Source organism: Theropithecus gelada, chromosome 12 (assembly GCF_003255815.1).
Source record: "Theropithecus gelada isolate Dixy chromosome 12, Tgel_1.0, whole genome shotgun sequence".
Classification (NCBI taxonomy): Eukaryota; Metazoa; Chordata; class Mammalia; order Primates; family Cercopithecidae; genus Theropithecus; species Theropithecus gelada.
The window spans coordinates 109254614-109277047 of record NC_037680.1 but is presented as its reverse complement, the minus strand read 5'-3'; the positions used below and the strand labels follow the sequence as shown (position 1 = coordinate 109277047).

The 22434-nt window shown below is 49.6% G+C and overlaps 1 protein-coding gene across 3 annotated transcripts in view; it reads right to left on the bottom strand.

Annotated features, from left to right (window-relative positions):
* Window positions 1-22434, bottom strand: part of EFHD1 (EF-hand domain family member D1) — a 76435-nt gene that overhangs the window by 36877 nt on the left and 17124 nt on the right. The window contains exons 1-2 of one of the 3 annotated variants that reach the window (XM_025404635.1): window positions 13295-13787; window positions 7773-7851 (exon numbers count right to left, since the gene is read on the bottom strand). The exons of 1 other annotated variant lie outside the window; for it this stretch is intronic. Coding sequence is in view for 1 of the 2 variants with exons in the window: in XM_025404633.1 (XP_025260418.1) it covers window positions 13295-13584 (290 nt within the window). In the remaining variant the exon portion in view is untranslated. Of the gene's footprint in view, window positions 1-7772; window positions 7852-13294; window positions 13788-22434 lie in introns of those variants that run through there. One more of the 3 variants, XM_025404633.1, reaches the window with a different exon arrangement.

Sequence of the window (22434 nt, the reverse complement as noted above, 5' to 3'; positions counted from 1 at the left end):
GCAATAAATAGCAATAACAGACAATGGACAGACCTAAGTGTAATCAACTAGGAACTGCAGGGTTACAGGAGACAGGCTGTGGGGGCCATTCAGCTCAGTGAGAGCAAGGCCTGGGCGGGGGGAACCAGAGAGAGAGAAGACTGTAACAGCCGACTGGAGAGGGCCTTAAGGGTCCACATGAGGAGTCTAGACTTTTTTCCTTGGGCAATAGGGAGCTACTGAATGTTGTGTATTGCCCCACCCCAACTCAAAATAACTTCTGAAGAGGGAAGCAAGGTAATGAGATCTGGGCTCTGGTGAGGTCCATCCAGCTAAAACGTGTTGCACGGATGGGGGAGGCCAGGTCTGAGGCAGCTGCTACAGGCTCAGGGCAGGTGGTCCAACAGGGCCTGGAGGTCAGGCTGCCTGCAGAGACTGTGCCAGGCAAGGCCCTGCCTGGCTATGCAGGGGATGGTGTCAAGGAAGGCCAAGATTTGGAGGCTGGAAAACTGGGAGGTGGGAATGACATTAGTGAGACGGGCATGTGACACTGGACAAGAGTGCAGGCCACTTGGGTTCATTCAAATCCCAGCTCTACAGCTTACAAGGTGTGTGACTTTAGGTGAGTGTCCTGGCTTCTCTGTGCCTCAGTTTCCTCATCTGTGAAATGGGGTCTGATATTGTACCCACTTTGGAGTGTCGTGAAGCATGAGTTCCCATGTGGAAATCGCTAAGCACAGCCCTGCACACAGTCGGCTCTGTCAGTGGGGCCCCTAGGTGGCATTAGGGACCCCAGTGCTCCATGAAGTCAGCCATCACAGGGTGGAGAGCACGAGGCATTTAGAGAGGAGGCAGAGAGCCTGTCAGCACCAAAGGCAAACAGGACAGCATCAGAGGCCAGCACTTCTCCAAGGCCGCAAGAGAGTTCGCTGGGTCCCCATGGGCAAAGAGTGAGGGCTGTCAGCAGCCAGATGTTTTTGATCAGGGCTGTCCCAAGGCACAGTGGGTGCTCAGTGAGGGGTGCTGGGGAAACCTGGGGGTGGAGATGTCTAACCCTAAAGCTAGGATCAGCCACAGCCCTGTGGGGTGGGGGCCTCTGCTGTTTCACCACCCGGAAGGGGCAGAGTGGCCAGCCTTGGGCACAAGGCCATTTGTAAGTCCTGAACATCCTACTTCCTGAAAACCGGATCTGTGGCATAGGGCTGAGGGCGAGTCTGCCTTGGATGTGGATGCCTGGCCCGCTTCAGGGCTCTGCCTGGCCTGGAAGGAGGCTGCCGCTGTCACTGGCAACCCAGGTCTGAGCTCCAAAACCAAAGACTTTACCCTCATTCAGCAACGCAATTGGGCAGGAGGGTGTGCTAGGCTAAGACTAAAAAATAATAAAAGCAGGCCAGCATGGTGGCTCACACCCCTAATTTCAGCATTTTGGGAGGCTGAGGCAGGAGGATCACTGGAACCCAGGAGTTCAAGACCATCCTGGGCAACAAAGATCTATCTCTTAAAAGAAAAAATAAAATAAAATAAAGCCAGGCGCAGTGGCTCACGCCTGTAATCCCAGCACTTTGGGAGGCCAAGACAGGTGGATCACGATGGCCTGGCCAAGATGGTGAAACCCCATCTCTACTAAAAATACAAAAAATTAGCCAGGCATGGCAGTGGGTGCCCATAACCCCAGCTACCCGGGAGGCTGAGGCAGAGAATTGCTTGAACCCAGGAGGCGGAGACTGCAGTGAGCCGAGATCGCACCATTGCATTCCAGCCTGGGCAATAGAGTGAGACTGTCTCAAAAATAGAAAATAAAAGAAAGAAAGGAAAACCAGCCCAGAATACCCCCTAACACATGCTCACACATGACTTGTACAAAGGCCTCCAAGCCAATAGAAGGGCCCTTAGCCACAGAAGCCCAGGTAGCTGCTAAAGGAATGAGGACCATCAAGGCATGGCAACTCCCGGGCAAAGGTAGCAGCTGGAGCCTCTTCTAAGAGGAGACGAAATCAGAGGCACGGCACCCCCGATAAGAAAAAGAATAAAAGAGGTTTGGGGAGGGGGTCTGGGGAGACACAGGGTAGCAGCCAACAGTTTTCCAAGACAGTGAGCAGCCAGGAGGGTGAGGCGGAATGATCAGCCCTCCAAAGCCAGGGGGCGGGTCCACCATGCCAGGCGCTTTGGAGGGTGGAAGGGCGACAAGAGATGGAAGGGGGGGGGTTCACTGAAAGCTGGCCTAGGGAGTGGTCGACACAGACAGCCCACCCATCACCAGATGCACACACAGCACTCCTAGCTGTGGGTCCACCCCCACAGGCAAGAGAAAAATCACAGGGAATCCCAGTGAAAATGACAGACGTTCCGCAGGAAAGACCTCTGCATTTGGTCTTCGGGAGCCCCCAGGAATGGACTGCTTCCTGCCTGGCCTCCAGAAACCAAGCCCGACATCAAAAGACCCTCCCATGTACACAGAAACACAGATGAGCTGGGGTGGTAGCACGCCCTATAATCCCAGCTACTCAGGAGGCTGGGGGGCGGGTCACTTGAACCCGGGAGGCGGAAGTTGCATTTTGGGAGGCTGAATCTTGCCACTGCACTCCAGCCTGGGTGACAGAGCAAGACTGCTTCAAACAACAACAACAACAACAACACAGATGGACATTGGGAGGCCAAGGTGGGCAGACTGCTTAAGCCCAGGAGTTTGAGACCAGCCTCGGCAACATGGTGAAACTCTCTCTCTACTAAAAAAAAGAAAAAATTAGCCAGGGGTTGGGGTTGGGGGACTGAGGCACAAGGATGGCTTGAGCCCAGGAGGTGGAGGCTGCGGTGAGCCATGATCGCACCACTTCACTCCAGCTTGGATGATAGAGCGAGACCCTGTCTCAGAAAACAAAACAAACAAACAAAAACAAAACACACAGATGGACAGAAAAGAGCCATGGAACACCATTCAGTAAAAACTCACCTCTCCTTCCTCACTAACAGAGCCCTGTTTTGGCTCCACCCCTCAGGGAACAGAAACCACCCTGGATGGGCCTGTGACCTAGTGCTGGTGATGGGGTGCCAGAGGCCGGCTTGGGGCACACACACAGGAAGATTTCCTCATTGTTTATGTTTTTCTTTCTATCTTTTTTTTTTCACTTCTAGCTGCCTACGCTCTAATTTCCTCATTGTTTAGAAGAACCGTAGGTCTTTCCTGCCTCTGGATTTTGTTGCAGCTGATGTGACTCGGGGAACCTCACACCTTGCTACCTTGACGCCAGCACAGAGGGTGGCAGAGGACAGAGGACGGAACCCAAGTCCTGGATGACAGCAGCAACCAACCATTGCCCCAAGGTCACCCTTGTCCTCTGGATGCCCTCATCCATGAGATGATCCATTCCTTTATTCATTAGTGAGTTTGGGGCAGAGTTTTCCATCACTTGAGCCAAAGGCCTCCCAAGTAATACGGGCAGAACAGCAGAGATCATCTCTTACAATCTTGTGTAAGAACATGTATCCAACCAGCTGGAGGGGACCCTCGAGAACAGCTGGAGGGGACCCTCGGGAACAGAACAGCATCTGCATCCACTCTCTGCTTCCTAAAGATCTTTACTGTTTTAAAGGAAATTTTAAATGGGGAATATTATAATTTGATAACGAAAAATAAGTTTTCCTTAAGTCATAAGATTCTTATCTCCCATTTCCCTCCAAACCAGTAGATCTCAAATTTTCCTGGGGTGAGGAGCCGTATACCCCCTTGAGAAGCAAGGTCTCCCAGCAGGTGTGACAGTGCGATTCCACACACAGTTGGTGAGAGTTCCAAGACCGGAGGTCAAGAGCTCCTGCTCCAAACACGGGGCTCAAGTAAGCAGACACCCAAGGCTAATTAACTTTTGTTTTTCATGTGTCTTTTTTTTTTTTTTTGAGACAGAGTCTCACTCTGTTGCCCAGGCTGGAGTGCAGTGCTACAGTCTTGGCTCACTGCAACCTCTGCTTCCCAGGGTTCAAGTGATTCTCTTGCCTTAGCCTCCCGAGTAGCTGGGATTACAGGCGCCCGCCACCACACTCTGCTAATTTTGTATTTTTCGTAGAGACAGGGTGTCACTATGTTGGCCAGGCTGGTCTCAAGCTCCTGATCTTCTGATCCACCCACCTCAGCCTCCCAAAGTGCTGGGATTACAGGCGTGAGCCACCACTCCTGGCCTCATTTGTCTTTTTCATTGGAAGTTTTTAAGCTCAAACATACCAGGGACCACCTCTCAGGGGAAGCCATAGGAAGGCAAGCCTTCCTAGGGTGGAGAGTATTACCCCGGACTCCAGCTGCAAGCGCCAGCTGCCAGGCCTCCTTAGCCCGCAGAAGAAGCAGATGCAGGTCCTGCTCCTTCTCCAGTGCTAATCTTCCAAAAGCAGCTCTGGGGTCCTGGAACCCTGGCCTCACTACGCTGCCTACCCAACTGGGGGGACACCAGGCTTCCACCGTGTCCCCTCTGGACCTGAGGCCGCTGATGGGAGGAAAGGCCAAGAAGTAAGAAAGGGGACAAATGAGACCAGGCTCTGGATTCAAGATTCTAAAGCGACTGCCTAGCATGGGGACCGGCTAACATCGGCATGCAGGCCAAATCATGCTCACCAACTGTTACAGGAACACAGCCATGCCAATCCATTTGCATATTGCCTGTGGCTGCTTTCATATCACAATGGCAGGCTGCAGAGGGACAACAGAAACCTTAGGGCCCAAAGCCAAACAGATGGATTATCTGGCCCTTTACAGAACAAGTTTGCCCACCCATGGCCTAGAAAGAAACTTGAAAGTCAGACAGCCCATCTCCTACCCTCCATAAGCTTTCGGCCCTTCCTAACTGCAAGCCTCTCACACCAGGTGTCAGAGCACCTCTCTTCCAGTGAAACTCCAGAGAATGCAGCTCACCACCTTGCAAGACCTTTCGTTCCGTTTCTCAGTAACTCCGATCGTGGCCAGGTGCAGTGGCACATGCCTGTAACCAATACTTTGGGAGGCAGAGGCGGGCGGATCACTTGAGCCCAGGACCAGCCTGGGCAACATGGCAAAACCCTGTCTCTACAAAAAAATACAAAAATTAGCCAGGCGTGGTGGTCGTGCCTGTAATCCCAGTTATTCAGGAGGCTAAGGTGGGAGGATCACTTGAGCCCGGGAGGCAGAGGTTGCTGTGGGCCAAGATTGTGCCACTGCACTCCAGCCTGGGAGACAGAGAGAGAACCTGTTTCAAAAAATAATAATAATAGTACTAACTCCCACCATGAGACGGCTCTTGCTTCCCGACGGCTGCAGCTTCCTTTCCTTGAGCCCTCACTGCCCTGCTTCTGCCATCCAAGGTCAAGCACTCACCACCCAGATCAAGTTCTCAGCCCCCACTCTCTGTCTCCAGGAGGTTCATCCCGAGGGCCTTTGCTGCCACCTCCACCCAGGGCCTGAATCCCTTCACAGTCCTCAGTGGCTGCTCCTCCGTGGCTGTGCCCAGAACGACCAGGAGCCCCTGCTTTGAACGCAGCAGCCTGAGGTCAGAGTGTCCCCAACCCCCAGGGTCTGCTCAGCTACTGGAGTGTCCTGTATGTAGGTGGTGGGTGGCTTCTCGGGGAGTGACATCCCTCCCGGCCAAACAGCATCATGTTACATCCAGCTTGCTGTCAGCATTTGTTGAGCTTCTCAAGGGCCAAGACCCTTCCAGATTATACAAGTATGTATAATCTGGCACCTGGCAGGTGCTTAGTTAAATGAATGAAAAAATGAATGCATGAATGAATAGCTCACAGCAGGCTGGAAAGGGGCATGGTGATCATCGTCATCATCATCATGATATGGTACCATAGGAGTACACACTAGCAGACGTATAGACAGTGCTGGCCAGAGGAGCCCAGAGCTGGGAACACTGGAGGAGACTTAAGTGGACTCTTAGGTCATTTAGCCCATCTTCAGAGACCCACTAGCTCAGCCACAATATGAACCCATGCATAACGTAGCCCCATGCCAATCAAAGTCCCTGTAGGTCAGTGGAAGAAGTATTCCTGTTTACCAGTTGGACTGGGGGTACCACAGAACCTCTGCAGCCTTGGAACATGGAAGGCCATGTCTTGGCAGGTCATTGACCACAGGTCAGGGTCAGGTTTCATCTTGCTGGGAATGGAGAATCATGGTCCATGCTCCAATAACTCAAGGTGTGTCCCCTGCCAAGAAGCATCTAGGATTTAGGATCAATGATGCCCTTTGGCCACCAACAGTCAGGGAACACAGAAGCAGGAGAGGCTATAGAGGTGTGTTCTGGGAGGGCTGTAAAATGTGGAGGAGGCCAAGGGCAGTGAGTCACGACAGGTGAGTCCACGACAGCCTCACCCGAAGAGTGGCTGTGGGAGTGAGCTAGTGTGTGAGCACGCAGGTAGGCATGTGTGAGTGTGTGAGGTTGCACATGATATACAGAGGTTTGTGAAGCCTAAAGTTAAAGACAAACGTGTGCCAAGCCCAGATGTCAGTGCCCTGAGGGTGTGCTGGGCTCCTAACTAAGATGAACATCAATTGTGGACAGCCTGGCACCCTCTAGCTCCCAAGACCTGATCTGTGGACTCTTAGGCCATTTGGCACATCTTTGGAGACCCACTAGCTCAGCCACACCATGAACCCATGCAGAACATAGCCCAATGCCAATCAAACACCCTGTAGGTCAATGGAAGAAGCATTCCTGTATACTAGTTGGTCCAGGGTGTACCACGGAGCTGAGGGTATAAAGTTAGTTTGGTTGGCATGCAACATTTAAGGAAGAGAGAGTGTGTGTGTGTATGTCTGGCCAGGTGAAGTAGCCCATGCCTATGATCCCAGCACTTTGAGACAGGAGAATCACCTGAGCCTAGGAGTTCGAGACCAGCCTAGGCAACATGGCAAGACCCTGTCTTGAGAAAAGAAAAGAAAAAAAAAAAAAAAAAAAAAGTTAGAGTCTCCTGGACCTTACAGCTTTGAAATCAGGCACTTTTTAATAATCTTGCAAGGAAGAAGGGGGAATGGACTTTTCTCTTTTTGTATAATGTAAGACTTTAATAACTGTTTTCATCACTCAACTTCACATTCCCATTATTCAAATTCTCATAAAATTCAATGGCTCTGTAACAAGGATGGTGGAAGAGACATCCCAGGGAGAGGGAGGTGGGGAGCGAGGAATGAGGAGGAAGAGGGAACTCCCTACAAAGATAAACCCACCAGCAACTGTGGAAGCTCCTTCCAGCTCCTCCTACATGGGTTAATCATGCGTACCAGCAAGTAAAAGCAGCCAGCACTTAAACCAGTCTGAGACACAGTTCCAAGTCATGGGGTCTTTCTGCCAAAGACTAAGACCGAAAACAGAAGGCTGACCTAAAGCTATCCCCCAGAATTCAGACAAACCCTAGGTCCTCTTACCCTACCCCCCAATTCAAAATTGTCAAATGTACAAACTCCAGTGCAGGTGAGAAAATTTCACATGTAAGGTGATCACTGTTGACTGAAGCTACAGCCAGGACAAGTCAGTACCTCTTGCCTTTCTCCAAGGAAAAAGAAAGCACTTAACTTCTTCCTTTTATTTCCATCCATCTTGCCCATTTTTAGAGTCAATTCACTCAAAAGATTAGGATGCCAGTATGCAGGCAGCCTCACCTCCACCTCCCCAGTAAGCCTCCCTAAGAGGCTCACTTTACCTCTTTGGAAAATTCCCAGCCTTCCAAATCTACACCCACTTCTCCCTCCTTTAGAGACAAGACTAAGGAGGAGAAAAAGAAACTGGGAGACAAGACGGGATGAGAAATGAAGGATTCCACGACAGCCTCACCTTTTTGGGATTCACTGGTGTCTTGGTAATGCGGAACTCTGGCATTGGCAGGACATCCATGACATCACCGTTTCAGATTCTTAAGAAAAAGACAGCTTTCCCATAGCCAAATGTTCCTCTTCCCACCCTCTCTTTGGGGAATTGAAACACAAGCTTTTAGTATGCTGCAAAAACCTCGCAGCTGCATTTTAAGATGTTGCATTGGGGTCCTGCCTTTAAGTGGCTGCCCTCATTGCCTCCCTTTGAAAGAGGCCTCCAGATAAGTCCAGCGTAATTAAAATTTCCTGTCTAACCTTGACTGCTCCACCAGCTCACGTTACACTGTAGAGTCAGTTTCTTCTGGGCCTTCTCATTCTTTTAAAATCAGGCCACTATTCTCTTGGCTCAGGCTATCCAGTAACAGGCTTGGAAATGGAGAGGGAACTTTCTCCGGCCGGGCTGATGATGCCTCTGGCTTCCCACACTCATTAGAAAACCCTCTTTCTTCTACAACACACCATTTAGAAGCCAGCCTCATTTGTTAGGTCCTAAGGACCCAAAGACAAAGGACACCACTCCAAGAACCCAACAAACTCAGAGGCTGGGAAGGATCCAGTTTTTTTAAGCCTTGAAAATGTAAGAAATCCCTAAGCCAAATACTTTTAAATAGGAAAATCAAATTTAAACGATCAAAGCATGTCTCCCAGTATCTGTATGAATCTTTCTAGCCCCAAACAAAAAGACTGGGTGTACTTTGTACTGGTCTAATCAGGTTACACACTGTAAGGGGCCCAATGAACTAAGGCGACATCAGAACGTGAATCTAGAAACTGCTTAAAAGTGAAATTCTTAAGCCAGGCGCAGTGGCTCACGCGTGTAATTCTAACACTTTGGGAGACTGAGGCCAGTGGATTATTTGAGGTCAGGCGTTCAAGACCAGGCTGGCCAACATGGTGAAACCCCGTTTCTACTAAAAATACAAAAATTACCCGGGCATGGTGGCGCGCGCCTGTAGTCCCAGCTACTCAGGAGGCCGAGGCAGGAGAATTGCTTGAACCTGGGAGGTGGAGGTTGCAGTGAGCCGAGGTCGTGCCACTGTACTCTAGCCTGGGTGGCAAGTGAGACTCCATCTCAAAAAAAAAAAAAAATTGAAATTCTTGCTGAAAATAGGTGTGTTTCTGGCATGAATAGGGTGTTTCTGCCATGAATGTGGGTTCTGTTGGTTTTGTTTTTTGTTTTGTTTTGTTTTTTTGAGACAAAGTTTCATGCTTGTTGCCCTGGCTGGAGTGCAATGGCATGATCTCGGCTCACTGTAACCTCCACCTCCTGGGTTCAAGCGATTCTCTTGCCTCAGTTTCCCATGTAGCTGGGATTACAGACGCCTGCCACCATGCCCGGCTAATTTTGTACTTTTAGTAGAGACAGGGTTTCAGTATGTTGACCAGGCTGGTCTCGAACTCCTGACCTCAGGTGATCCACCCACCTCGGCCTCCCAAAGTGCTGGGATTACAGGCGTGAGGCCCGGGCCTGGCCAGTTTTGTTTTTATAGTTAGGTAGTGAATCCACTTGAATCAGAGTTGTGCCTTGAGAAGACATCCTTTTTCTGACAGGGGTGGGAGTCATACTGGCTTTGGATAAATCTGAGATTCTGACCTCCCTAAATCCAGAAGCTTCCTTGGATGAGGCTCCAGAGATGGTGCTCAAGCTCTGGGCAGCATTTCTCACTCCCTACTCTCAGCTGAATAGTGCCCCCAACCCCATCCCATCCCCCGCCAAAATTCATGTCTACCCAGAACATCAGAATGTGACCTTACCAGGAAATAGGGTCTTTAGAGATTTAAAAGTTAAATTAAGATGAGGTCATACTGGATTGGGGGGGGTCCTAAATCCAGTGACTGGGATCCTTACAAGAAGGCCATGTGAGCCGGGCGCCATGGCTCACGCCTGTAATCCCTGCACTTTGGGAGGCTGAGGTGGGCAGATCATGAGGTGAGGAGATCGAGACCATTCTGGCTAACACGTTGAAACTCCGTCTCTACTAAAAATACAAAAAGTTAGCCAGGCGTGGTGGCGGGCACCTGTAGTCCCAGCTGCTTGGGAGGTTGAGGCAGGAGAATGGCATGAACCTGGGAGGTGGAGCTTGCAGTGAGCCAAGATAGAGCCACTGCGCTCCAGCCTGGGCGATAGAGTGAGACTCCGTCTCAAAAAAAAAAAAAAAAAAAAATCATGTGAAGACACAGAAACACACACAGGGAGAGCACCAGGAGCTCAGGGTAGCAGAGATTAGGGTGATGCGTCCATACCACAAGGAACACCAAGGATTCTGGCAACCACCAGAAGCCAGGAGACAGGCACAGAAGGGGTCTTGGCTGGAGCCTCAAGGGCAGCACAGCCCCGCTGACAGCTTGGTTTCAGACTTGTCAGACTTCTGGTTTCCAGAACTACGAGAGGATACACTTCTGTTGTTTTATGCTACCCAGTTTGTGGCATTTCATTCAGGCAGCTCTGAGAAACAAACAACCTGATCCAGCAGCAGAGGAGCTAACAAGTTCCTTCCACAGAACCCAGACGGGCAAAGCACACAGTCCCACGGGGACCCGGAACTCACCAAGAGGCCAGGTCACCACTCCACAGCTCAAACTGTGGGCTAAATCAGGTTCAAAGGATAAAGTGGACTCAGCAAAGTGAATTATTAAACAAAAAAGGACAACACAAAATGTGCACTTTTTTTATTTTTTTGAGACGGAGTCTCACTCTGTTGCCCAGGTTAGAGTGCAATGACGTGATCTCGGCTCACTGCAACTTCCATCTCCCGGGTTTAAGCGATTCTTCTGCCTCAGCCTCCTGAGTAGCTGGGATTACAGGCACACGGCACCATGCCCAGTTAATTTTTGTATTTTTAGTAGAGATGGGGTTTCACCATGTTGATCAGGCTGGTCTCAAACTCCTGACCTTGTGATCTGCCCGCCTCAGCCTCCCAAAGTGCTGGGATTACAGGTGTGAGCCACCGCGCCCAGCCAAATGTGCAGATTTACCCAATTTACAGATAGGTGATAATCTAAAAATTAGTGGCTAAAATCTACTGGGTCTTCACTATAGGCTAAAACATGGAGCTAAATGCATCACGTACATGAATTAATTTAATCCCCACAATAACCCCACATGGCAGGTCCTGTGCTTTCCCATTTGACAGAAGGGAAAACGGATGGCACAGAGCTTTTAAATAAGAGGCCCAAGGAACCTTCCAGGTAGCAAGTGGTGGGGCTGGGGTTTGAACCCAGGAAGCCTGCCTCCAAGTGCTCGCTTTTCATAGCCTCACAAGACTGCTGCTGCAATGAGTAAAATCTGGAAGGTAATCCAATAGAAAACAAATTAGTGTGTCACATTTTCTTTAGTGTTTTTAACATTCTTACGTTATTAATTTAAGCTGTTGTGGCCACACCACCACCACCAAGGATGAGCCATCTGAAAATGGGGACAACGCAGAGAGGAAGGTGGCTTAACAGAAAGAGAAACTAAGCACTGATGGCAGCACCTAAGCTCCTAGATCCAGCCATACCTGAAGCTAGTGATGGCTTTTTGGTTTCCTCAGCCAAATTATTCCCCTTTTGTTTATGCCAATTTTGGTTGCAAGTGACAGAAAACTCAACCTAGAAAGAAATACCAAGTATTGGTTGAACTGTTAGCTCTGCTGGGATCCCAGGCCACACACTGCCTTCCCCTTAGCTTTTTTTTTTTTCCCCTTGAGACAGAATCTCCCTCTGTCACCCTGGTTGGAGTGCAATAGTGTGATCTCCGCTCACTGCAACCTCCGCCTCCCGGGTTCAAGCAATTCTCCTGCCTCAGTCTCCGAGTAGCTGGGACTACAGGCACGCGCCACCACTCCTGGCTAATTCTTGTATTTTTAGTAGAGATGGGGTTTCACCATGCTGGCCAGGCTGGTCTCGAACTCCTGACCCCAGGTGATCCGCCGGCCTTGGCCTCCCAAAGTTCTGAGATTACAGTCATAAACCACTGTGCCCGGCTCCCCTTTGCTTGATCCTGGTCCAGTACCGTTTTGCTCACAGATGCCACCTTGCTTCATCTCCCAAGACCCTCCGAGCGTATGGGCTCTTTTTATCACTCTTAGATAGCCAACTACAAGTTGATCTTTCCAAAGATTGTTTTGCAGGAAAAACAAAAGAAGCCTGAGTGGCCACAAGACAACTTGAAGCTAAAGGTCCCTCCCCAAGATGCCCTGAATCTAGCTGGATTGGGAGGAACTGGTAAGGCCTGGAAGCAGCCCGGCCAGGGCAGTCTTCCCATGAAAGGCATTACCCCAGAGAAATCAAAGGGGCTCCAACAAGGCTTGCCTCACCCATTACTTTTCCATTTTCGCCCCGGTCGCATTCTTTAGGAAGGCCACTCGGCCTTCCTGAATTGTCCAAACTAGACCCAGAAAACGCCACAGATCAGTGCCTGGAAGCCAGACAAAGAAACCAGGGTGTCAGGGAGGCAGAGGAGGCGGAGGCTCCCAGGTGCCGGCTCTGCAGACCTCTGTGCAGGGGCAGCGGAGGCTCAGGCGACGCAGCGCCAGCCACAGCGCCTTTAAATAGAACCTCCACGCGGAGGGCAAACACATTCCATGCGCTTTTAAAAACGCCCAAGCATGACCTGGCCGGCGGCCTCAGCTCCCCCAGGCATTTTTCCGGTCTCGGCTCAATTCTGGAAATATTAATAGCTCGGTTAAGAGCTTACCGGGTGCAAAATACTTTTCGGCCTTAAAAGGCAGGGACCGTTACTGCTCCCACTCTCCAGATGAGGAAACTGAGATCCAAGGAGGTTCCAGGCCGACGAGGTGGATTAGTGGGTCTCTATCGCCTGCCTCTGGCTCAGTGTCTCCCCAGGTGGGCGGCTCCCCGCGCACTGGGGCTCACAGAGCAGGACCGAACGACCCCCTCCGGACGGGTGCCAGCGGCTAAGTTCGGTTCCCATGACCCCCCCAGGAGGCTCCCGGGCCGCGCTTGCTCCAAGAAAGTCCTGAATCTCTTACAACGAGTTTACCAAACTCCCCGTTCTCAGGCTCCCGCTGGTTCATCAAACCCCGCGCTGCAGCCAAGGATTAACTTTCCCCTTTTGTTTTAAAAGATAAAAGGCCAACATGGGCTAATTTTTCCCTTGGGGGATACGGTGAAAGCTGGCAGGTGAGGCGCAGCGACGGCTCCCTTTCCTAGAAGTTGCTTTCGGAGCAAATCTCCGGACCGGCGGGCGGAGGGGGCGGGACTAGCGGTCGGGGTTGGGGGACCTGGAACTCGGGCACGCCGGTTGCCGAGAACTTTTGGGCTCCTTCCCGGAGAGCTCCTGCTCCCGGTGTCCCCCCTGTCCAGCCCCGTCCCCCCACCCGCCGAGATAGACCCGAGCGCGCAAGATCTGGCTGCATTGGGCCAAATGCTACCTGCATCCCGAGACCCCTCCCCACCCAAACCGGGCCCGGGACTTCGGGCCAGAAAGCCTCCCGCTCCCAACCTGATCCCGGGGACGAAGGGAGCGCAGCGGGAGCTCACAGTTTGAACATGCTCTCCAGGTCCTTGATGAGGCGGCGGCTGAACTCTGGGAACTCCGTGTAGGGGTTGAAGACCCTGCAGCGCCGGGGTCGTGCGGCGCCCTCGTTAATATCCAGCCGCCGACTCAGCTGGGCGCTCAGCTCCGCGTCGGCGCTGGCCGTGGGCGCACGGGCTGGGGGCTCGGACTCCGGGGCTGGGGCGCCGAGGGGAGCCAGCTGGGGGCCGCTCTCCTCGGCCTCCTCGCGCCGCAGCCGGCGCTCCAGCTTGCGCGCCAGCTCCTCGCTGGCCATGGCGGCGGATCGCAGGACGCGGGGACGCGGGGACGCGGGACGGGGCGCAGGGAGCTGGCGGGCGGCGCGCTCCTCGCAGTCTCGAGGTTCTACACCACTCCGCCAAGGCGGTGAGGACCCGGCGGTTGGGAGGGACTGAGGACGGGCAGGCGGGGCGGGCGGGGCGGAGCTGCGGCTTTAAGGAGGCGCCAGGGCTCAGGGACCGCCAGCCTGGTGGGAGGAGGCGGCCGGTGTCTGCGCGTCCCGGAGACCCCGACCTGCTTCCTCTCCCCGCAGCTCAGGGCGGGAGGCTGGCCGTCCCCCCGGGACCAGGCAGGGACCCTCGGGTCAACTCCGACCTTGCTGCCCCTGTCCGCTCCGGGGAAAATCGTAGCGGGAAAAAGCGTCTCCACCGTTCAGGCGGTTCCTTTCTCGTCCCCCAGCAGTAACCCGACTGGAAGCGCTCGCGGCCTGGGACAGGCGGGGTGGGGGAGGCGAGGGCCCCCGAGCGACACCCACGCGTCCCCCGCGTCTGGGAGTGGTGCCCACCCTCCCCGGGGTCAAGGAGTGGCAGGCGCCCGCCCGGAGCGCGGGGCGGGGGAGCTGCTTTTCAAACACTCATTGAAACGAAATGTTTCCAAAACATGCTAAAAATACTAAAAACAAATAAGCAAACAAAAAAGAGGGAGAGCAAAGGAGCAGAAAAAACTCCCGTTTTCCCTGGAGGCAGGAGAGCAGCGCAGCTTCAGGGACTCGGGAGTTTTTGCGTGAAACCCACAAGAAAGAGAAGAAACCTGGCGCGGGGACTCACACCAGCAATCCCAATACTTTGGGAGGCCAAGGTGGCGGGATCTTTTGAGCCCAGGAGTTCGAGACCAGACTGGGCAACATAGTTAGACCGTCTCTACAAAAAAAACTTTTTAAAAAATCAGCCAGGCGTAGTGGCGCTTGTCTGTAGTCCCAGGTACTCAGGAGGCTGAAGTAGGAGGATAGCTTGAGTCCGGGAGGTCGAGGCTGCAGCGACCCATGGTCAGGCCACCGCACTCCAGCCTGGGCGACAGAGTGAGACCCTGGCTCTAAAACGAAGAAGAAGGAGGAGGAAGGGGAGGAAAAAAGAAGGGAAAGAGAGAAAAGCAGCTTGAAAATTAAATCAGCATTTTTAACAAGAGGGTAAAAACATACAGTCGTCATTCTCCCCAAGGAAGGCTGATGCTGCTGTTATATCAGCCAAGCACTGAGAATCTTGTAAACACGGGTCTGTCCCCGCTTAAGAACGACGCTGCTCTGACCCACCGGGGGCTGATGACTGGGGCGAGTCAGCGACCCGCTGGACTGTGGTCGTCTGAGACCCAGGGACCAGCTTTTGGCATGCGAGTGCAGGGCATGCGGGGGACCTGGGTTAAAATGTTATTTTTAAAAAGTTATAAAGGAAAATACTTTTTTAAAATAAAAGTTTAAAAATCTTTCTTTAACATTCATACTGAACAACTTGACTTGGTACGGAGAAGACGGGTTTTACACATGCAATTGCAATTGGAGAACCCTGCAAATACATCACAGGGCGTTACACTTCCTGACCTGGTGGTGGTGACTAGGAGGTTGCCTTTGTTGTCACATCTGTTTTGATCACTTTATGTGACATATTTCAGGGAAAAAAGGTCAAAAATTTTTTGTAATTAAAATTCTTTTTAATTTTATATTTTAAAAACTTTTTTTTTTTGAAATGGAGTTTCGCTCTTGTTTCCTAGGCTGGAGTGCAATGGCGTGATCTCGGCTCACTGCAGCCCCCGCCTCCTGGATTCAAGTGATTCTCCTGCCTCAGCCGCCTGAGTAGCTGGGATTACAGGTGCCCACCACTACACCTGGCTAATGTTTTGTATTTTTGGTAGAGACAGGGTTTTGCCATGTTGGCTAGGCTGGTCATGAACTCCTAGCCTCAGATGATCCTCCCACCTCGGCCTCCCAAAGTGCTGGCGTTACAGACATGAGCCACCGCACCCGGTTGGTTTTGTTCTTTTTTTTAATTTTCATATTCCATTGAGCTCTCCTCAAGAAAAAGAAAGTTCAAAATTCTTAATAGTCTTTATCAGCAAGAAACTTTGCAACTGGGTGCCGTGGCTCCCACCTGTAATCCCAGCACTTTGGGAGGCAGAGGCAGGTGCATCACTTGAGCCCAGGGGTTTGAGACCAGCTTGGGCAACATGGCAAAACCTTGTCTACAAAAAATACAAAAAAAAAAAAAAAAAAAAATTAGCCGCGTGTGGTAGTGTGCACCTGTAGTCCCAGCTATTTGGGATCACTTGGGCCCAGGAGGTGGAGGCTGCAGTGAACCATGATCATGCCACTGCACTCTAGCCTGGGTGATAGAGTAATACCTTGTCTGAAAGAGAGGGAGAGAGAGAGAGAAATTTTGCTTGAGTAGGTAATACAATTTTTTTTTTTTTTTTTTTTTTTTTGAGACGGAGTTTCGCTCTTGTTGCGCAGGCTGGAGTGCATGGTGCGATCTTGGCTCAATGAAACCTCTGCCTCCCAGGTTCAAGCGATTCTCCTGCCTCAGCCTCCCAAGTAGCTGGGATTACAGGCACCCACCACCACGCCCAGCTAATTTTTTGTATTTTTAGTAGAGAGAGGGTTTCACCATGTTGGCCAGGCTGATTTTGAACTCCTGGCCCCAAGCAATCCACCTGTCTTGGCTTCCCAAAGTGCTAGGATTACAGGCGTGAGCTACTGTGCCCAGCCGGTAATACAATTTGTAAACCATTTTTTACATGCTGAAATTTACAACAGTTCATGTTAAAAAATCTAACAGCTCTTCTTATTTATGAATATAATGTTGAACATTTTTTTAATTAAAAATGACTTTTTTTTCCTTTTCTTTCTTTTTTAATTTAAATAGAGATGAGATCTCTCTATGTTGTCAATCTTGTCTGCCTAGGCTCCCAAAGTGCTGGGATTACAGGGGTGAGCCACGGTGCCCTGCCTTGAAGATTCTGAAATTAGTAAGAGTGGATTGTGAACAACATTTCACTTTTTCATGGTAGTGTTTCCAAATGAGGGAGCGCTTTAAGGTAATGAGCTTGCATAATGTGAGCAGCCACCTGGTGCCTCTCAAAAGGCACATCACTTGCGAGGGGCAAAGACTGAGGGCTGTGCCCACCAGGCACCCAGCCCGGATAGAACGCCCTCTGAGCTGTGTCCCGCCCCTGAGGGAAAATAGCAGAGGCCCACAGTATTCACCAGGCAACACCTGGCCACCGTTCGGAATGAAGTGTTAGTATCTCACTAGTGACGATTCCAGGTGGTCACTGTTACGGCCACATCGCAAAGCCTGTTCTCCTTCTCTTCTTCTCCAGTGTCCAGTCGGGCACCTGACAAAGACTCAAACATGCTTGGTGGGCTGGCTGTGGTGGCTCACACCTGTAATCCCAGCACTTTGGGAGGCTGAGGCAGGCAGATCACTTGAGGTCAGGAGTTCAAGACCAGCCTGGCCAACATGGTGACAACCCGCCTCTACTAAAAACACAAAAATTAGCTGGGCATGGTGGCATGTGCCTATAGTCCCAGCTACCTGGGAGGCAGAGGTGGGAGAATCACTTGAACCTAGGAGGTGGAGATTGCAGTGAGCCATTGCACTCCAGCCTGGGCAACAGAGACCCTGTCTCAAACAAACAAACAAAAAACATGCTTGGTGAATGATGGGCCAATATCAATCTTACTGTGCAAATATGACCCATGTTTTGTAAAACAAATGTCTATCTATGGGGGAAAAAAAACTAAAGGGGGCACATTATTAACAGTTGTAAATGCTAAGAGTCCAGATAATTTTCATTTCCATTTTTTAAAATTCTCATTTTTTGTGGCCAGGCACGGTGGCTCATGCCTGTAATCCCAGCACTTTAGGATGCCGAGGTGGGTGGATCACCTGAGGTCAGGAGTTCGAGACCAGCCTGGCTAACATGGTGAAACCCCATCTCTACTAAAAATTACAAACGTTAGCCCGGTGTGGTGGCATGCACCAGGTACTTGGGAGGCTGAAGCAGAAGAATTGCTTGAACCCGGGAGGCAGAGGTTGCAGTGAGCCGACATGGCACCACTGCACTCCAGCCTGGGAGACAGAGTGAGACTCCATCTAAAAAAAAAAAAAAAAATCATTTTTTAAAAATTTCCTACCATGAACATATCAAACTGTTATCAGAAAATGAAAGTTCTTGTTTACAGTGGAGAAGAGCGGAGGGCGGATGTTTTTGCTGTAGAGCAGCTGAAAATGTTTTGTCTGTGTCATCCCATGAGCTCATTTATTTCACTAACATTCTGGGGTGGCCACAGGAGGTTCTGCCTTTCCCAGGGAAAATAAAATCATTGTTTTCTCTCCAAGACTTCTTGTTCAGTTCTATTGCTGTGTAACAAACCATCCCTGAATGTAGCGGCTTCAAACATTTATTTTGCTCACAGATGTCCAATTTGGGCAGAGTTTTGTGGGGAAATCTCTGCTCTGATACACTTATAAAAAGCAGGGGGCTGCGCTAAGGCTGGAGGCAAGAACCACCTTCAGACTCCCTCCCTCACGTGTCCTAGGATCCGTGCTGGCTCCAGCTGGGCCCTTCACTGGGGCTGTTGGCTGGAACACCCTCATGTGGCCTCTCCATGTGGCCTGGGCTTCCTCACAACGTGGTCACTGGGCTCCAAGGGTGGGCTTTCCAAGAAGAAGAGTCCGGTAGCAGCTGTATCACCTTTTGTGATGTAGCCTCAGAAGTCACATAGCTGAACTCTATCGGCCAAGCCAGTGACAAAGGGGAGGGACCGTAGTTCAAGGAGAGGGATCATAGACCCCTACCTCTCCAGGGAGAAATTGTGGCCATTTTTGGATATTATAATCTGCCTGCCCGCCCTCTGAAAATCCCTGCAGAATTGAGTCGCAATGGGGATTTGAGTCTCAAATCCCTGCAGAATTGAGTCCATTTCTGTGGCATCTGGACAAGAAAAGATTTCTCTTTCAGCCCTGATGGGTCAGTACAGGCCTCTGAGTCCTGTGGGAAAGTCTGACCTGCAAGTCACAAAGAAGTCAGAGTGAACTAAATTCCAGAAAGGGAGGAGCAGAACCCCGGGGCTGCTTTCATCCCACTTATTTTTGGATTGTCAACTTATTTCTTGAACAAGTCAAAATTTCAGGATTTTGATTTGTTTTAGAGCAAAGGGTTTTGACTTTTATAAACACTGTTAAGCACTTCATGTCATGGCTGGGTGCAGTGGCTCATGTGTGTAATCCCAGCACTTTGGCAGGTCAAGGCAGGTGGATCATTTGAGGTCAGGAGTTTGAGACCAGCCTGGCCAATATGGTGAAACCTCGTCTCTACTAAAAATACAAAACTTAGCTGGGCATGATGGCAGGTGCCTGTAATCCCAGCTACTCAGGAGCCTGAGGCAGGAGAATCACTTGAACCTGGGAGGCAGAGGTTGCAGTGAGCTGAGGTCACGCCATTGCACTCCAGCCTGGGCAGCAGAATGAGACTCCATCTCAAGTAAATAAATAAATAAATAAATGTAAATAAATAAAACATTGTTAAGCACTTCATTTTGGTGCAGAGTTTTCTTTTCATGTTTCTTCCTGCGGTGCCTCTTTAAATTGTAAATATTCTGACATTAGATAGTGATGATGGTTTTACAACTCTGGAAATACACCAAAAACCACTGAATTGTGCACTTCAAAATGATGACTTTTACAAAAACAAAACAAAACAAAAAAGGATCGGTTTTATGATAAGTGAATGGTATCTCCATAAATCTTAGTTTAAAAATATAATAATAAGCCATTATGTATTAACATAAATAATATTGGTAAGAAGAGAGGCACTGTTTTACCTTTTTTCAAATGTCTTTTGCAAATGTCTTCCACATCTGGCTTAGTAGAAGATAGTTGGATATCGCATCTGCTTCTGCATTTGATTTGCTGCAATTTGTTTTGCTTGAAGTATGTGAAGAAAATCCAATCTTCCACAGATCGCTGGAAATACAGTTGGATATATAGCTGAAAGAAGGGAGGTGTCATTTAATAGGCTTTTCAGATAACGGTGGCTCTTCTTCTTTGATATGACAGCAAAGCTCAGACAAGTGGGGGTTTCTTGAGGTTTAGTTGCAATGTGGACACTGAAAGTACATGAACAAACTTTACACACTCTGTTTCAGAAAAATCTGTTGCTCTGTCTTGCACATTTAAGATCCATAACCTATGCAAATTTTTGTACCATTGGCTGTGTTGACACATTTTACTTACACAGTATTAAAGTTTTCCAAAATTCTAGTCTATTTTTTCCTGTTTGTGTTTTTTTAAGACAGGGTTTCATTCTGTCACAAAGATTAGACTACAATGGCATGATCATAGCTCACTGCAGCCTCAAACTCCAGGGGTTAAGTGATCCTCCTACCTCAGCCTCCCTAGTAGCTGGGACTACAGGTGTGTGCCACCACAACTAGCTACTTAAATATATATATAGAGAGAGAGAGAAAGAGAGACGGGATCTCACTATGTTGCCCAGGCAGGTCTTGAACTTGGGGCTCAAGTGATCCTCCTGCCTTGACCTCCCAAAGTGCTGGGATTACAGGCAAGAGGCATCATGCTCGGCCCAAAATTCTAGTTTTTCTTTGAAGCTCACATTTTATTGTTATTAGAAAGTACTATCAATTGTTTACCTTGAAGTGACAGGCTCACTTTGTTCATTGTTCTAGAAAGTGTCTCTGAATGCCCAGCTGTGAATAGCCATGGATTGTCAGCTGTGCTTCCAGGCAAAACTGATGTTCCCTGAAAGGGGAGCTAGTTCAGCTCATAAACAACAGCACACATGCTTTTCTCAGGATGAGTAATGGACTTTGATCTGCAGCCCAAGGGCTTTCTGTTCACTTTCCATCCATTACACCAAATATTAAAAAGGTGTGTACGTAAGGATCAAAATTTATAAATTAATTAACTGATTTTAGACAAGGTATGGCTCCGTCACCCAGGCTGGAGTGCAGTAGCTCAATCTCGGCTCACTGCAACCTCCAGCTCCCAGGTTCAAGCAATTCTCAGGCCTCAGCTTCCAGAGTAGCTGGGATTATAGGCATGCACTACCACGCTCAGCTAATTTTTTTTTTATTTTTTGTAGAGACGAGGTTTCGCCATGTTGGCCAGGCTGGTCTTGAACTCCTGATGTCAAGTGATCCGCCTGCCTTGGCCTCCCAAAGTGCTGGGATTACAAGCATGAGCCAACATACCCAGCCTCAAAATTTAATAAAATTAAAAACTATTTTCCTGCTTCATTGAGGGTATATATTTTTTTCTTTTTTTGGACACAAGGTCTTGTTCTGTCACCCAGCCTGGAGTGCAGTGTTGTGATCATGGCTCACTGCAGCCTCAACTTCCCAGGATCAAGCAATCCTCCTACCTTAGCCTCCCAAGTAGCTGGGACTACAGACATGCCACCATGCACCTGTCTAATTTTTGTATTTTTGTAGAGACATGGTCTTGCCATGTTGCCTAGGTTGATCTGGAACCTTGAGCTCAAGCAATCCTCCCACCTCAGCCTCCCAAAATGCTGGGATTACAGGTGTGAGTCACCACACCCAACCTCAAGGACATCTTACATGCAATTAATTTTTTTTAAAATGAGGAGTTTATGATGGTGAAGAACACAATAACTCCTGGTATAGTTTGATGCCACTGCCTTAATTCAGGCTGAGGCGATGTCAGGTTCACCCACCATTCCTTTTGCATCATGGGTACAAATGTCAACACATTGAAAAAGGCAAATACTGTCTTAGTATTATGAAAATAGTTCTCAGAGGTACGTGGAGCACTTTGAGGAATCACTAATCTTATTTCTTTTATTGGCAGCTGAGTATTTTGTTCTCTGTGTGTAGCATACATTAACTAACCTGTCCTTGTTGGTGGACATTCAAGGTCATTCCTATCTTTTATTACCCACAGAGTATTGCAAAGAACAGGGGGTGGACTCCTATCCTAAGCGGCTTTTGGGTTGGAAGTTGAAAAATCTCATATATTCAGGCATGCATCCATTGCTTCAATCAACAAATAGAAAGCTAGACCGCGTACAGTGGCTTGCCATGCACTTTGGGAGGCCAATGTGGGCGGACTGCTTGAGCCTAGGAGTTCAAGACCAGCCCTGGGCAACAGAGCGAGATCCCATCTCTGCCAAAAAAAAAAAAAAGTTTAAATTTGCCAGGCATGGTGGTGCATTCCTTTAGTCCCAGCTACTCCAGAGGCTGAGGTGGGAGGATTGCTTGAGCCTAAAAGATCGAAGCCCCAGTGATGTGTGATTGCACCACTGCACTCCAGCACAGTGCAGTGGTGGAGTGACACAGTGAGACCTTGTCTCCAAAAAACAAACAAGTATGAACCCAGTACCAGCAAAATAATACAAAATCCCTGCCCACATTCTGATGGCGGAAACAGATAGTCAACAAGATAAATAAAAATCTATCTTAGTTGATAAGTACTAGGATAAAAATAAGTCAGAAAAGCGTTTAAGGGAAGTCTGTCGGGAGTGATGGGGCACGTTGTAATTTTAGGTAAAAGGACCAGGAGGGGCGTCATGGAGTAGCTGACATTTAAATCATGACCAGCAGAAAGTGAGGGGGTCTAACAGCGAATTGAGGGCTACAACAGAAACAACAGAGGCTGTAGGCGTGGAATTCCTCGCTTTTTTCTTTTTTTGCCAGTATCTTCTGACAATTGTGTCCTTTCCTCTAATTCTTTCCCTATAGATGTTTCTAGATAGCCCTCAATGACTTCACCTTTTCTCCAGGGATGTCTCTGCAAGGGCAAGTTTCAAGCCTTTGTTTACATTTGGGAAACACTTACACAACTTTCCCCGGCTT